We start from the raw sequence: 11,608 nt of genomic DNA, 5'->3' as shown, positions 1-11,608 counted from the left end.
CAGAGCCTTTGCACGCACCTCTGCCCCTCTTTCTCTTCAGGTTGTTAGTTCCCGCTCTAAGGACACCTGCTCTGGGAAGCCCCTCCTCCAATTCAGGCAAGTCCCCCCTGACGCCCCTCCTCCCGGTTGCTGCGTCTTGCGGTGGCCCCTGGGCTGGGAGCAACTCCGACCGGCATCCCGGTCGGTGGCTCGAGCCTGCCACCTGGCGGCCGGGCCTGGGGCTGCGGAGCCCCAGGCTCCGGGCGCCGTTCCTCCTCCAGGAAGGCCGCTCCTCCGCTCTCCTCTCCACCATCCCCTCTCGGATGGCAGAGCGGGGCTGGGGGACGCACCCCGCACCCAGTCTCCCCAACGTTGCTTGTGGGTACGCCACCCAGGACAGCCATGAGACCGCGACTCCTGAGCGAAATTCCCCCTTTTCAAAGGTTAACAACTAATACCACATTTTAAAATGCACTGTTTGTAGACGTGGCCTGCGGCCGGCAGCGCTGACGCGAGATTGTTGGGTGCTCCGCAGAGAGAGCTCGCGACTTGTTCGACCCGCACCAAGTTGCCGAAATAAAAATGTGGATTTTGTGGCCCCCGAAGAAGAGAGGTCCAGGGGGAGGCGGACGATGGATCCGTGAACATGCGTCTAACTACGTTTTGAACATCAGCTACCTGTTATGTTAGGTGCGTAGTCTGTTTTACGTACAATGTCTCATTCGGGCCTGTGAGGTCGGTATTCAATATCTGCACGTTAAAAATCATCATCATCATCATCCGAGAGGTTGAGTGCTTGACCAAAAGCGCCCACTGGAAATGGCCAAGCCAGACCTCCAGGCTCTGAAGCTACTAACTGCTCTCAGGAGACTCTCGGCCTTGGTTTCTCCATCTATTTTTGGAAGAAATCTCCTTCCAAGATCTCTAACCAGGCGGTGCGCCCCCTTAATTCTCCGCGGAGCGGGAAAGAAGAGCCCACCTGATTCACAGGGCGGCCCCCTCCCCGAGTCCTGTGCGCACGCTCGGGTCGGCCAGCCGCTAGGAGCCGGGCAACGTGGGCACCGCTCTAGCCGGCACGGCGCAGTCACCCGCGTCTCGCTGGTGATGACACATGTCCGGGGCGGTGGAGAAGGAAAGATGGCGGCGCCCATGGAGGTGGCCGTGTGTACCGACTCGGCGGCCCAGCTGTGGAGTTGCGTCGTGTGGGAGCTGCACTCGGGCGCCAATCTGCTCACATACCGCGGCGGCCAGGCCGGGCCTCGCGGCCTGGCGCTGCTCAATGGCGAGTACTTGCTGGCGGCGCAGCTGGGCAAGAACTACATCAGCGCCTGGGAGCTACAGAGGAAGGTTCGGCGGCGCGCGCCCGGGCGCCGTTGGCGGGATGCGCGGGGCGCACGGGCCTGGGGTCGGAAGAGGGGGCGGTGGGGGCCGCACGGGCCCTGAACCCCGGTGGGAAGTGGGGAATCCTGTTAGGATGCTCTGCGCACGCGCGGGTCTGGGGGCTTTTTGTGGGAGGTAGGGAGCCGCGCGCCCGGCGTCGGTAGCAGCGGTTAGGGCGCTGCGCGCACGCGCCGAGCTGAGGGTGGGCTGCAGCTTGGAGGTGTGGCGGGCGGGCCTCTGGGCAGCCAGCGGTGCGCACGCGCACAAGGAGAGCTGGGTGTGGGTCCCTTGGGGGCCCTGCGCTGGAGCCGGCGTGGGGCGGGAAGTGTAATTGAAAGGAGTTTGCCTTAGGGGTTCCGTGGGTATCGTGGGCTTGGAGGGTGAAGGTCCAAGGCCTGGGGGAGCCCGCTGAAGGGGAGCCCGGAGATTCGTGTATTTATCACCTCTAAAAAGACGCTTATTTTTTGCCATTAGGGCCCACGGTTTCTCCTACAGAAATTTCAAAATGCAGCCCTTGAAGCTGCTCGCCACCTGTTTTTGCCAGCTGACATCTCTTTCGGCAAGCTCTGTGTTCTGGCTCTGCCTGGTGTGGTCCACACACAAACTCGAGAAGTTGTTCCATTTTAGACATTTAGAAACTGACGCTCAAGGTCCCAGGCGAGACTTCAGGGGATGCAGGACTGGGGCGAAAGCCTAGTGGCCAGACGGTTCCTCTGACCCCCAGTCCAGAGAGGCACTGTCTTGCCTTTTTTTTTTTTTTTTAATATTTATTTATTTATTCGTTTAGTTGGCTGCGCCAGGTCTTAGTTGTGGCAGATGGGATCTTCGTTGCCGCGTGCGGGATCTTTAGTTGGGGCATGCGAGATCTAGTTCCCTGGGGACCAAACCTGGCCCCTCCCCCCCCTTCCCCGGCACTGGGAGCTGGGAGCACGGGAAGTCGCGGTGCTGTCTTGCTTTTCAGGAGAATCCACAGGCCTCCACCTCCACCCCCGCCCTGCAAAGCCTCAGCTGGAGCAAATACCCCCGTTCCTGAACCATGGATTTGGTCAAACCACCTCTGTCCCCAACTCCTCTTTCTAGTCCTCCTGGACTTACCAGCTGTCTGGGTGCCCCTCCCACTTGCCTCACTTCCCCCTGCTCCCCCATCAGGCATGAAACTCAGAAGCTTCTTCTTTGTCTAGGACCAGCTTCAGCAGAAGATCATGTGCCCCGGACCGGTCACCTGTCTCACCACGTCGCCCAACGGCCTCTACGTTCTGGCAGGGATCGCAGAGAGCATATACCTGTGGGAGGTGAGCATAGGAGCACAGAACCGGGGTGGCGGTCTCAGCTCGCGGGCTGCCAGCTGAGATCACTGACCCAGTTGTCATCGACAGTCTGTTACGTTTGGGGGGGAAGCTCACCTGACTTCCTGCGTAGACAGTGCAGGATCTGAGGCAACAAGATAAGGCCTTTCCTGACCTCGGCACCAGCAAAACGACCTTCCTGGCTGCCCCAGAGATCAGCAAAGAGAACTGACTGTTCTCTGTGGACTGTCCGAGGCCTGAAGAGACGAGAGGGAGCTGGTAATCTCACCCCGGGGCTCTTAAACTTCAGTATGTGATTCTGAAACTAAGAGGCCTTGCTCAGGCGCAGGGAGAGAAACGGAGGCAGGTCGCCCTGTGGTAGAAATCCTTCCTCTGCTCGCTGCCAAGCTGGTGCAGGGGGTGTGGGCAGACGTCAGCGGCCTGTCCGCTATCAGCAGACGTCTCAGGTGGTTGGCCTCCTTGATGGGGGACACTGTGTGGTCCTGGCTCCCCACCCTCTTGGAGAATTCCTGGCCAGCGTGAGCTGTGGCCACGAGGGGGCGCCCCACGGGGCCGACTGAAGGCTGGCATGCAGGCTGGGGGCTTTCTGACGCCTGTATCCTCCTCTGTGTGTAGCCTCTGTCCTTCCTTTTGCGGGGGGTGAGCGGCTGTGTCTGTGTCCAGGTGTTCCTCTTACAGAGACAGTGGCCACCTCACTCCCACGTCACCTCATCTGAATTGATTACGTCTTCAGAGATTATGTCCTGTTCAAGGGAGGTCACAGGTTCCGGAGGTTGGGCGTGGACACGTGTGTCTGGGGGACACAGTTCAACCCACGGCAGCATCTGTGCCCCCCGCCAGCCAGCTCGGAAGATGGTGACTTGCAGCTGTGCCTGCAAGGATCAGCCCTGGGTCCAGCCGATCCTGGAGAGACCTTCCCTCACCAGCCCCCCTCGGCCTTGTCCCCTCGCTCACACCTTCCCTGGGGCTGTGTTATCTCACTGGGGATAGGGTGGGAACAGGTGCTGGCAGGACCCAAGGGGGCATGACCCCCCAGCCTCCCTGTTCACTTCAGAGCCGCAGGCCAAGCCCTGGTGCAGGGGGCCTGGGGCGGGCCCTCCCCCAGGGCTCCCCGTGACCCGGTGCCCTTCCGCCTCCCCAGGTTTCCACGGGGAACCTTCTGGTCATCCTGAGCCGCCACTACCAGGACGTGTCGTGCCTGCAGTTCACGGGGGACAGCAGCCACTTCGTCTCGGGGGGCAAGGACTGCCTGGTGCTGGCTTGGAGCCTCTGCAGGTAGAGCCCTGGCCCTGGCGGCTCCCCATCCGGCTGTGGTCTCTGGCCGGGCAAGGCCTTAACCACGAGGGCGGGGAGCCTGCTGTGCAGAGAGGCCAGGCCCCGGGGTGGGAAGGGGCTCCGGGCCAGGTAGGCTGGTGCCAGGGGGACGGGGCCCTGGGCAGCTACCCAGGACTTTTATTCGGGTGAGGGGGCCTGGTTACTGCCCGGAGACAGGCTATAAAGGCGTCGAGATGTGGGCCGCCCTCCCTGCTGAGATCCGGCTCCTCCCCCACCCCCAAGCGTGCTGCAGGCAGACCCCTCCCGGACCCCCGGACCCCGGCACGTGTGGTCTCGCCACACCCTCCCCATCACAGACCTGCACTGCGGCTTTGGTGGGCCCCTGGCCCGGGTGGCCACCGCCTCGCTGGACCAGACAGTGAAGGTAGGGCCCTGCCCTGACCCCTGCAGTGGATCTGTGAGCTGAGCCCGGCGGCTGGCGGGTTCCTGGCCCATGGGAGCCAGAGCATCATCTCCTCCCGCTGGTTGGTGGGTCCCGACAGCTCTTAATCCCCCGCTGCCTTCGGCCTCAAGGACGTCCGGGGTCGTGGGGGGGGGGCAGCCCAGGCCTGTGTCGGCTTGGAAATTCCCACTTGACCACTGCACCTGGCAGCTCCTGGCCAAGCCTCAGGGGATTTGAGGGAGTCCTCAGGTCTTCGTCCCTGGTTGGGGCAGTCCAGGGCTGACCTGGTGGTGGCCTGGGGGCTGCAGTAACTGAAGCCGGTGGTGGCGAGGGGTCCCAGCGTGAGAACCAGGTCCCTGAACCCCCAAGACCCCCGTGGTGACAGCTGCTGTCTGAGGTTTCTGTGGCGTCCAGAGTCTCCCGGCCGGGCGCAGCCGCTCTCAGACCCATGCCCCCGCCCTCGCCCCCGCCCGCAGCTGTGGGAGATCTCCTCCGGCGAGCTGCTGCTGTCTGTGCTCTTCGACGTGAGCATCATGGCCGTGACCATGGACCTGGCTGAGCATCACATGTTCTGCGGTGGCAGTGACGGCTCCATCTTCCAGGTCGACCTCTGCACCTGGGTGAGTGGGCGTGGGGGGCCGGGGGGTGCGCGGCTTGGGGCTGAGACGCAGCCGTGCCCTGTGCTCACCGGCCCTCCCACTTCCACAGCCCGGGCAGAGAGAGAAGAGCTTCCAGCCGGAGCAGGACCACGGGAAGGTGTTCAGAGGGCACAGGTACGGGGACGGGGTCGACCAGGAGGTGGGGGGGGTCATTGTGCCACCCTCCCCCGGGCATCAGGTGACCTGTCTGTCCCCAGGAACCAGGTGACCTGCCTGTCAGTGTCCACGGACGGCAGCGTGCTACTCTCGGGCTCCCACGACGAGACGGTGCGCCTCTGGGATGTGCAGAGCCAGCAGTGCCTCAGGACGGTGGCTCTCAAAGGTGGGCGCGTGCAGCCCTCCTGGAGGCCCTGGGCCCGGGGGGCCTTGCCCTTTCGTCCACACCGCGGGGAGCCCGGGGCTGGAGCAAGGACCCAGGGTTTGCCTCGTGGAGGGTGCGGACGGGAATGCGTGGGAGTGTCAGGGCCAGGTGGGTGGCTGGAGGAGCGGAGGGTGGGAGCCCGGACCCATTGAAGGTGGGTCCCGATCGCCGCTTGCCCGCCCCAGGCCCCGTGACCAACGCCTGCATCATGCTGGCGCCCATCAGCATGCTGAGCTCCGACTTCAGGCCCAGCCTGCCCTTGCCCCACTTCAACAAGCACCTGCTGGGCACGGAGCATGGGGATGAGCCGCGCCACGGGGCCCTCACGCTGCGCCTGGGCCTCCACCAGCAGGTATGTCTCACCCTCAGCTGGGACCCCCACCCTTGGGCCTCAGCCTCTGCGGTGTGGCTCTGGGTGCCCTTGGGTCGGGTCCTGGTGGGGACCTTCCCCGTTCTCCTGTGCTGAAGAGGCTTCTTTGCCCTTGTCGTTAAGGCCAGCCTGATGGCTGGTCCCTGACCTCAGGAAGCCCTGGAACCTTCCAGAGAGGGAGCGGGCCACGCACAGGGTGTTGTTCCAGGGGCCGATCAGGACCCAGAGGTTGTGCACGTGCAGCCACCTTCTCCAGCTGGGTGGCGGGAGAGCTCACAGCCCCAGTGCCCATGGGACCCCCTTCCATGACGGCCTGCCTGCCCCTCCAGGCCCCCGGGGCCCCTCCCTGCCTGTCCTCAGCGTGGCCAGCCTTGCACACTGAGGCCGGGCTCTGTCTGCTGTCTCTGTGCCTCGGAGTCACACGAGCCTTCGGGGCTGTCCATGCCCCTCCCGGCGGCCTGATGGATGGCTGTGCCAGGCTCCGGGCTGCTGGCCCAGGGCAGCGTGCCCAGACGGGGTCCAGCGGGAGACGGATGGCCTCTGGGCAGCAGCAGGGTCCATCTCACCGGGCGGGTGGGCCCTCCCAGGGCTGGAGGCTCTAGCCGACTGTGGGGCTGCTCGTCCCTCGAGGCTTGATGGGAGTGGCTGGCTAACGCGACCCCGTCTGTTCCAGGGGTCAGAGCCCAGCTACCTGGAGCGGCTGGAACAGCTGCACCGGGTGATGTGCAGCACGTTGGAGAAGGTGGGCGGGGAGAGGCCCCAAGATGGGGGAGGGGCGGGGCCCAAGATGGGGGCTTGTCCGGAGGGAAGGGCGGCAGGGGGCCTGGGCTGTGGGTTGGAAGGGACGTGCCCCCGCCCCACCCTCCGTCATGGACGGTGGGGACAGTGGCCCTCAGTGCCAGCCCCGCCCCGCTGCCTGCCGGTGGGATGTCTGAGGCCCCCTCCCGCTCTGAGCACTCTGCCGCCCCTCCCCCAGAACGTGCTGGGTGGCCAGGACCAGCTGCGGATCCGCGTGGCAGAGCTGGAGGACGAGGTGCGGAACCTGCGCAAGATCAACCGCGACCTATTCGACTTCTCCACGCGCATCATCACTCGGCCAGCCAAGTGAGCGCGTGTACCCGACCCCGGCCAAGTGAGGCCCAGTGAGTGCGCGTGTGTGCAGCCCGGACCCACACCCGGACCTGCCCCCTGGGCTCCCCCCAGGACCCTCCCGACTGGCTGGCAGACCCCGAGGCCCGAGGCCCAAGCCCCGAGCCCATTCTCTGCCGGCGTCCTATCATTTGGATTTGCCCACCAGGGGCTGTGGTCCAGTGTTGACCTGCTGTCCTCCCGTGACCTGCCATGTCGTGTTGGTGCTGTGCCGTGTCTAACAAAAGACCTGAAATCCTGCCTCTCGGCCTCCTTGTGCCCACGCTGGGCTCAGGACCCCGGTGGCGGGACCTGCTTCAGGGACCTCACCGTAGCCATCACAGGGTCCGAGTTTCAGATCTAGCGTCGAGAAGCCTGGGTTCTCACCTCTTCACTCACCTGCCGCCCCAGTGCCTTTCCATGACCCAGAGGCCATGCCACCCGTGGGACGGGACAGGGACATTCTGGGAGCTGCAGGACGAGGTCCCCAGGGGCAGGAGTGACTCCGGGACAACAGTGCAGTCACACTGGTCCCGTCCCCCCAACCTGGGTCAGGGCAGCTGGCTCTGGGGTGGCAGCCAATTCTGGGCCAGGGTCATCTTGACCAGAACCTTCTTGGTGTCAGGGGCCGGAGGGAGGCCAGGCCCCACCCCCACCCCCACTGCCAAGGGGAGACAGGGACACCACCAGCTGGCACCTGGAGCCCAGCCGAGAGGTGGGCCCTCAGGCTGCCCATGGAACCTTCCAGAAAGCTGCCCCCAAATGACAGTCTGCTTAATGGTCCAGAAAATCCACAAGACTTAGCAGGTGCTGTAATGACCTCGGCCGGGGGCTAGCTCCTGGTTCATGTCTTTAGCTAGTGGGCATCCCCGCTGGGGCTCTGCACCCACCCTCATGGCCCACCTTGCCCAGGAAGCTGCCAGGTGAGGAGTCCTGCTGGCTGATAGGGTCCACATTGTAGGTGCAGCCCCTGGGCCCCTGGTGGATCCCAAGAAGTGAGGCGGGGTGGGGGAGTGGGTCGCAAGGCAGCTCATCAGAGCAGAGCTGGAGGTCGGAGCTGCGCCCTCCTCCCCAGAGCACCCAGGGCTGTTTTCTTGTCTGCAGTCTGCACCCAGTCCGTTCTCACCCCCTTGGTTTCCAGAGGGTCTGGAAGATTAGGAGAGGGCCTCAGAATTTGGCTGAGATTCCCCTGGGGCCAAGGGCCACCTCACCTGCCTGGGCCCTGCGTCCCCAGGCCCTGGCCCTGGTGAGGGTCCCTGGCAGCCCTGATGCTGAGCCTGAGGCCTGCTGCCCTCTGCCTGGGACGCTGCCCCACGCCCCCAGCTGTCTGCACTCGCCCCGTGATTCAGTGGCTTGGAAGGAGAGGCCAGGTTTTGAGGCCCCAGTGTTGCTGTTTGTCTTGTGGAGTCCCAGGCAAGAGCTGGCAGGTGGCCAGGAGACAGGCTGGGGATCGGCCAATGTCTGGCAGCCACCTCCCAGGTTCTGGGTTTTTCCCTGGGGAGCAGGGGTATTGTTCTCATTGCCCTGGACCCTCAGCTGCCGCCTTGGGTCCTGGGGTTCCTCCTGGCTCATCTGCCACACCCATGGCTGGGGTGAGGGTAGGCACCCCTGGGTGGGGTCCCCACCCCTGGGGCTGTCACTTTGATGACTTGGCCCTGAAGGGGGGTGCCTGGCTGGGCCTGGGAAGATCCTCCAGTTGACACGCAACCGTCTTTGCCCGCGCTGTCCCTGCCACCTGTCCTTGCGGGCCTGCAAGGTCTCCTGTCCCCTTTCCACGGGCCATGCCGAGAGAGTTCACAGGAGGTCGGTTGGCGGGAGCTGGTTGCGGAGAAGGTCGCTGGTGGGCCGTGAAGGCTGGAGCCCGTTTACCTCTTTCCCTGAAATCCCCACATGGCCCTGGGCAAGCCACACCTGGCCCTGAGGCTCGGTGTCATCTGTAAAAGGGAACACACACCTCCTCGGCCTGCGAGGAGCCTTCAGGAGCTGGTGTGCAGCTGAGCAGGTGTGTGACAGGTGCCAGGCACACGGCCAGCAATGCCGCTGTTATTGTCCTGTCTAAGAATCTGTAGAAGCACAATTTGACCCTGAATCCTGGGCCATCACTGCCAGAGGGGCAGGTGCAGGCGGCACCCAGCATTCACAGATGAGTCCTGCATGTGCGCTGAGTTTATGTGAACCGCAGTGACATACCGCCTCTCACACACCAGGACAGCTGTTATTTAAGAAACAAAACGTGTCAGGAGGCGATGGAGAAATCTGAGCCCTTCTGCACTGCTGGTGGGAAGGTGAAATAGTACAGCCGCTGTGGCCAATAGCCTTGAGGGTCATCAAAAAGTTACATGTGGAATCAACATATGCTCCAGCAATCCCCCTCCTGAGTGCATCCTCCAAAGAAATTAAAGCAAGAGACTCGAGATGTTTGCACGCTCGTGTTCATAGCAGTGTGATTCACAACAGCCAAAAGGTGGAGACAACCCAAGTGGCCATTGACAGGTGATAAACAGAGTATGGTCCAACCACACAAGGGAATATTATTCAGCCTTAAAAAGGAAGGAGATTCTGACACCTGCTACAACAGGGATGAACCTTGAGGGCATGATGCTCAGTGAGAGAAGCCAGACACAGGACAGATACTGTCTGATTCCACTCACAGAGGGTCCCTGGGGGAATCAGATCCACAGAGACAGGAAGTAGATGGTGGGGGCCAGGGGCTGGGGGAGGGGGTGGGGAGTCAGGGTTTCACAGGGACAGAGCTTCAGTTTGGGAAGATGAGAAAGTTCTAGAGGTGATGGTGGGAAGGCTGCAGAATGTGATTGTGCTTAATGCCACCGAGCTGTGCACTTAAAAATGATTAAAACGGTGAACTTTACATTATGTATATTTTACCACAGTTAAGGAAAAAACCTTGCCTGTGTCCACTTGTTTGATGTGCACGGTAGCTGGGAGGTCAGAGCTACTACCATTGAGCTTGTAAAGATGGGAGCTGAGGGACTTCCCTGGTGGTCCAGTGGTTGAGACTCCGCCTTCCAATGCAGGGGCTGCCGGTTTGATCCCTGGTCGGGGAGCTAAGGTCCCACGTGCCTCGGGGCCAAAAAACCAAAACATAAAATAGAAGCAATATTGTAACAATTTAATAAAGACTTTAAAAATGGTCCACATCAAAACAAAAAACTTGAAAAAAAAAAGCTGGGAGCTGAGGCGCAGAGGCCAGGGTGCCCAGCACAGGTCATGCAAGTAGTGGGCCTTGGGGGAAGGTGAGGTGTAACAGCAGGGCCCGAGATGGGGCGGCTTCAGGGGGTTACCCCGTGAGTCCCAGGGGGGCCCAAGGCGCTGTCGGGTGCTCGCGTACCTACCAGAACCAGCAGCCAGTAATGTTTGTTGACTGACTGACTGACTGACTGACTGACTGCTGAGGGCCACATTAGGGTGAGGAGGTATCCCCTCCCCAGCATGGGTCCGTTTCTGGGGACTCATGCTGGCATAGGGAACTTACCCCAGGGTGGGGTGAGGCCCAGGTGGTCCCTGAGGACACTTCTTAACCTGGCACCTCACCCAGAACAGTGGCGGGGGGTGGGTGCTCCCTGGTATGACCCTCCCTGTCCTGGGATGCCTGGCCAGGTGGCTGGATGAGGTGGCCTTGTCACCTGGAAGCCAGCCACCCAGCTCTCATTAGTCACCTCAAAATTCTATTCATGCTGCTGGCCGGTACTTGCATTTTTCTTCATCTAATGGAGTTTGTCCCCTGCGTCTCTAACACTGGCTCCAAAAGGAGATGGTTTCTTGTGCGTGAAAAAAATCAACTGAGTGTAGACGCGTTCCTTAGAGCTGGAATGTTCATGCGCAGCTGCTTCCCTGTGCCCTGCGGGGTCTGGGGAGAAGCCTGGCTTTCTCCACTCCCCAACCTGGGATGGGAGAATTCCACGCAGGGTGCTCCTGGGCCCTTACTTGACCGGTGGTTATTGAGCGCCTCCCACAGGCCAGGGCCACAAGAAGGTCTCCATGGCATTTGTCTTGGGGAGGCCCAGAGAATGTAGGAAGAGGCTGGGGGATTGGTAGGTGGCGGGGAGCTGAGGAAGGTTCCGGGGCAGCGGAGAGTGATGTAACCACGCGTCCTTGTCTGAGCAGTTGCTCAAAGCAACAAGCAATTATAGAGTGCCTGCTGTGTGCAAGCACTGGAGACAGCAGTTAACGAGCCAGACCCGCCCCTGTCTCCCAGAGCTGGCCACTGAATAAAGCAAATAAAGGGACAAAAAGACGATGGCGTGTGATGGAGTTCATGTAGGCAGGGATGACGGGGGCGTTCTGAATCTTTCTGGGTGACAAGCTAGTAAAGTTTTTCCAGCAGGGGCATTTGGCACTGGGTCTTGAAGGGTGAAGAGGAATTCTCTGGCTCAAGTTGTCTGCCCGCAGCTGGAGGGCAGGAGACCTTCCCCACACGTTCCCATCAGACAAGTCGGCTTCAGTTTCCCTGGGGCGCCAACGATGGTAGAGCACGTGGACGGGTTGGTCTGGGTAGACGCTGCTCCCTGGAGGAGGAGGGTGCAGCTGGGTGACTATGGACGCACACTGACCCCTTGTGGGCCTTAGTTTCCCTGACTGAGAAATGGGAACCGTTGCCAGGCTGGAGGGGGGATGAGGGAGGGATCCAGGGGTGAGTGTGGGCACCGGTCTTGATGCAAAATCCCTCCCTGCTGCTAACGTCGGCTT

The 11,608-nt window shown here is 61.9% G+C and overlaps 1 protein-coding gene across 3 annotated transcripts; it reads left to right on the top strand.

Moving 5' to 3' along the window:
* The first annotated feature begins 507 nt into the window (after positions 1-507).
* WDR18 (WD repeat domain 18) lies at positions 508-11,159 on the top strand. 3 transcript variants are annotated; one of them, XM_057541302.1, is made up of 11 exons: positions 508-1,326; positions 2,541-2,651; positions 3,808-3,941; positions 4,224-4,365; positions 4,860-5,003; positions 5,092-5,156; positions 5,240-5,364; positions 5,589-5,755; positions 6,447-6,515; positions 6,750-6,877; positions 7,071-11,159. In XM_057541302.1, exons 1-11 carry the CDS (start codon positions 799-801, stop codon positions 7,141-7,143), a joined length of 1,686 nt encoding a protein of 561 aa, XP_057397285.1. In that variant the 5' UTR covers positions 508-798; the 3' UTR covers positions 7,144-11,159. The 3 variants fall into 3 exon arrangements, with proteins under 3 accessions (XP_057397285.1, XP_057397287.1, XP_057397286.1); XM_057541304.1 differs by having other exon boundaries at positions 721-1,326; positions 6,750-6,915; XM_057541303.1 differs by having other exon boundaries at positions 729-1,326; positions 6,750-11,159.
* The last annotated feature ends 449 nt before the right edge of the window (positions 11,160-11,608 follow it).

This window comes from Balaenoptera acutorostrata, chromosome 2 (genome assembly GCF_949987535.1).
Source record: "Balaenoptera acutorostrata chromosome 2, mBalAcu1.1, whole genome shotgun sequence".
Taxonomy (NCBI): domain Eukaryota; kingdom Metazoa; phylum Chordata; class Mammalia; order Artiodactyla; family Balaenopteridae; genus Balaenoptera; species Balaenoptera acutorostrata.
Note: the sequence above shows the minus strand (reverse complement) of the source record. Positions and strands in the feature narration are given on the sequence as shown.

What these genes read in the sequence shown, in the direction of transcription:
- WDR18 (XM_057541302.1), top strand. Translation starts at nt 799, where the DNA reads ATGGCCAAGCCAGACCTCCAGGCTCTGAAGCTACTAACTGCTCTCAGG. An exon ending in TGTGCAGCACGTTGGAGAAG is followed by an intron (nt 6,516 to 6,749) that starts GTGGGCGGGGAG and finishes CCCCTCCCCCAG; the next exon opens with AACGTGCTGGGTGGCCAGGA. An exon ending in ATCATCACTCGGCCAGCCAA is followed by an intron (nt 6,878 to 7,070) that starts GTGAGCGCGTGT and finishes TTTGCCCACCAG; the next exon opens with GGGCTGTGGTCCAGTGTTGA.